Source organism: Myotis brandtii, unplaced genomic scaffold (genome assembly GCF_000412655.1).
Source record: "Myotis brandtii unplaced genomic scaffold, ASM41265v1 scaffold112, whole genome shotgun sequence".
NCBI classification, from domain to species: Eukaryota; Metazoa; Chordata; class Mammalia; order Chiroptera; family Vespertilionidae; genus Myotis; species Myotis brandtii.
The window spans coordinates 8,426,862-8,431,097 of record NW_005353838.1 but is presented as its reverse complement, the minus strand read 5'-3'; the positions used below and the strand labels follow the sequence as shown (position 1 = coordinate 8,431,097).

Below are 4,236 nucleotides of genomic sequence, written 5' to 3'. Positions count from 1 at the left end.
ACGCGCAGTCGCGCGGCCTCGATCCTCCACCCGTGGCGCTCGGGACCTGCCGGGTTTCGGGGGCGCTCTCCGTGGGGCCTCTCCGTCTGCACCCGAAGGCAAGGCCTCTCCCCGAAGCTCCCAGCGCTTCGCGGCGTCCCGGGGGCCTCCTTTCCCGCACTTAGCCCACCGACCGGCTCCTCTCCTCCCTCCTCCCTTCGGAATATAAAAGGAATTCATATAAATAACCAAGTCTTCATCTGTTATTGATTTAGCCGTCAATTCAAATTCCGCCAGGAGAGCGTTTAAGCGCAGTTTTAATCTTCAGCAAACCTCCCATTCTCTTAGGCGGAGGGAAACTACAGATGAAAGGAAAACCTCGAGGCAATCCCCTCGGTTGCACTCAGTCTTACAGGAAACCTGAGAAATGGACCCAGGAAATGGAGTACGGGCCCCTGACTCTGGAAGTTACCAAAAAAGAAGGTGAGGAAAACGACGATGGAGAAGGGAAAACAGGCCCGTTTCGGATGAAAACACCTCTTATGAGAAAAACAGAAAATGTTAGTAATTCTCCCCAAAGTGGAAGGTCGGGCATGTTGTGGCCCCATTTTCAGGGGTTCTTTCTTCTCCAGAGATTGAATCGTGGTCCCTTTTCCTTCTCCTCTTCTTCCACCTCCTCCTCCCTCAGTGTGTGTGTGTGTGTGTGTGTGTGTGTGTGTGAGAGAGAGAGAGAGAGAGAGAGACTCATTATTTAAACCAAGTTGACCACCCCACAATCAGTTGCAAGATATGAGAGAAATCAAGCCGTGCCAGAGAAAACGAAAGTAGCTTGGAACCTCAGCTCTCTGCGCTTTCTCTGGCAGATCCCTAAAGGAGCCCTCCCACCAGAAGAGTTTACATACTGTGTGAGGTTTTAAACATCTGTATCGAGCTTACATTCCAAAAAGTTAGCAACCACTAAACTGATTGTGCCTGGGTGTTAACAACGAAGAGGCACCCCATTCCTAAAGGGCCACTTCCCTGGGAGGCAAAGAGAAAGTTCTCAATGCCTAAAGTTTGCGTCCAGAGGTTTAGGGTGTATAATTATGGTTTCAGTCCTCAACTGCTGTGTGCAGGCAGCCGAGAGAAGGCGATAAGGCAAAAGCTGAAATGTTTCCTTTTCAATGGCCAAATATGGGTATGTCTAATTTCAAGACCTTCCTAGAGTAGATAGATATTTATAACAGCCTTTCTACGAAGAAAACCTCCAAGTGAGCATGTTTTTCTGTACCCAGGCACATACGTATTGATTTTAAAAATAAAACTGTGTGAATAAACTGATAATGTTCAAAGAGAAGTAAAATTTTATTGGAGATGTTTTTGAGGTGGTCTGGTAAAAAAATATCATTTTAGACACCACAAGTTATATCCTCATTTAAAGTCATCACTGTTTATGTTAAAGCCACGGGAAGTGGGGAGGGGTGGCAGAAGTGGGGAGGAGGGGGTTTCCAGAGATGGTGTTGAGTGTTCATCACCCATAGGAAACATCATAGTGTTTTGGATAACAAAATTTTATAATAAATAAGAATAGTTTCTAGAGGCAACATAAGCTTGGGAAAGAAAACAAATGTATAAAGACTCAGAGGAAATAAGAGAGTTCTGTTTATTTGCATCTCCCTAGGAGTAAAAAGTGATATTTAAATGCCTGAAGCACTGCTCATGTATCCCAGCTCACAGACATTTCATCTACAAAAATAATCTCTCAGTCACATAAATATGCAGCACTTTAAAAGTAGTTATCACTTTCAGAAACATCTTTTTTTCCGTCTTCTTCTTGAACCTTAGAGCTCCACAATTTTTGCATTTGTTAGATGTTTTATAGCTCTGAGAGAGGCCCAATACATTTGTTCAGATAGTCAAATTCTTCAGTGGGTTCTGGGTAAAAATTCCCACTCATGGTCATATTAATTTAGCCTTTTTTTTCTGGGGATGGAGGAGACGGCCTCAATTCTAGTCCCATAGACGGGAAGCCAAGGAGAGGGTTGCATTTAGGTCATCCACATTTAGATACCTCTGACAATTGCAGCCATTGAAATATTTGCATCTAGAGCTGGAGTAATAAAGGCATCCATGAGGACACATTATTTTCAAATTAAAGATTATCAAAGCACATGTCTACAAGGTGTATTAAACACATACAAATACAACAGCAAGTGAAAGACCCAAAGTTGAATAGATTGTCTTCATCCCAATATCAATACAAACTCTATTTAATAAGGTGGCTTTTAAAGCCATCACGGTACCTCCAGCCTCCTCTCTTTAGACATTCCCAGTGACCCTAGAGCACTGCCTGCCCAGAGCTGTTTTCACTTGCTTCAGGGCAATTGCTGAGAGGTAATTATTCAATTACCCAGTCACAGGATATGAATGACTACAAACTTTTTGCCCTAATGGATTATTAAGATAATCAGTGCTGGAAACAGGCATTTAAAGTGATTTAAAAAAAAATAAATCCCTAAAATCAGAATGGCACTTCTGAAATTCATTGGGGCGGGGGAGGGTATTCAAAAATACTTCAAGTCCTTTATACTGGCCTGGAGGGAGAAACAGAACATTAAAAAGTCATAAAAAACAAACCTAGAAAAGAACAAAATCAATAATAAACAAGTAAGAAACAGAAACAGAACTACAAAGTCAGGTTGGATAGCAAAAAGTTTTAGAGCAAGATAAGGGGGAAGAGAGAAAAACAATTCACAAAATGTGCCATTACTGGCAGGGGGGTGGAGGGAATTAAATACATATTCAAGTCTTTCCAAAGGTCTTTTGGAGACAACGGAAAGCATTTAAACGCTCTGTGGCCAATCTGGCCCACATCAGGAAACAGTATCTTTGAGCTTGGAGACGATTTTCTTGTCTTTCACTCTCCGGTTCTGAAACCAAATGGTCACTTGTCTTTCGGATAGGTTCGTGGCAGCCGAGATCCGCCGCCTCTTGTCCTTGTTAATGAACTTGTTAATGGCATACTCGTTCTCCAGTTCTTTGAGCTGCAGTTTGGTGTAGGGCACCCTCTTCTTCCTCCCACGACGGTAGACACACATGTCTGGCTGATTTAGAGCCACATCCCCTGGTATAAAAAAAAAATAGCATAAAAATTAGACCAGAATATCTACAGCACCTAGTTGGGGACTGTGTGTGTATATGTTTGGAGGGGCTACAGGGACTAAAGAAAGCCAGGCTGTTTACATTTTATTATTATTTACACAGACATTATTTACATGTTATTAAAGAAAGATTATTTACACTTCAAAGTGAAGGCCTATTTGATGGATCATCATGGTTTCTCAAACCGGCATCTTAACAAGCCTGCGATTTTTTTTATGGCATGGTTATTGGGGACGTTCATAAGGACAGTTTCAGCAAATACCGGCTGTGCACATACAAACCATACACAGACTTTAAAAAAAATGCAGGCTGTTTGTCCAGGCTTCGATTTCTTGTGTTCCTGTGTTTGAAACTTGTGAGCTTTAGTGGTTACTCTGGGGCATTCATGTCCTTGAAAAGTAGGGCGCAACTCTGTGACACCTCTTTGGGGAAGGGGGACCACGGCCCCGACTGAGCAAAGGGCACGCAAAGACGTTCAACTTTAGGAGAAAAAAAAAGGCCTGTATCCGTACATAAAATGAAAAGGGTTGTGAGAGAGTTTAAATCCAAGGAGGAATTTACAGATTTCACACTAACTGGGTTAACCCTGGTTGGGCAAGGACAGGCGCCCACTCCCAAGTAGGGGCATGCACTCCAAGTCCTTTCTTTTCCTTCTTTCCCTCCCTCCTGTCCTCCCTCCATTCCCCCTGGCCCGCCAATGTCCTTACCTGGAAAGGATGATTTCCAAAAGTGGGAGCCCTGTGGCTGGTCCTTGGCGCAGTACACCTGGCTGTTCCACCCGTTGGCCAGCGTCCAGGACTGGTAGCCCTCCATGGAGATGTACGCCTCGTGCCGAGGCTCCCCGGAGCCGAAGGTAGACACCATGTCGATGTAGCCGGGCACGTGCTGGTAGGGGCTCGTGTAGCCCTGGTAGAAGGACACCTCCTTGGCTCGCGCCGGCACCTCGTTGGCCGGTACGCTGCTGCTTGCCAGGCCCGACACGTCCATGTACTTCTCCACCGGGAATCCTCCCAGCGAGGAGTGCGGCGACGACTTGAGAGCATTCTGCTGCAAGCCCATGCCGTGCGACATGCGACAGCTATAGTAGCCGTTGCCGAAGTGGTAGCCGTAGCCCAG

General features: G+C 45.0%; 1 protein-coding gene across 1 annotated transcript; it reads right to left on the bottom strand.

The window, feature by feature from the left end:
* Window positions 1-2,748: 2,748 nt before the first annotated feature.
* HOXD13 (homeobox D13) lies at window positions 2,749-4,236 on the bottom strand (the record flags this gene model as incomplete). Its single annotated transcript, XM_005857729.2, has 2 exons — window positions 2,749-3,082; window positions 3,828-4,236. Coding segments are annotated over 2 exons (660 nt in total), but the record flags the coding sequence as incomplete, so codon positions are not given.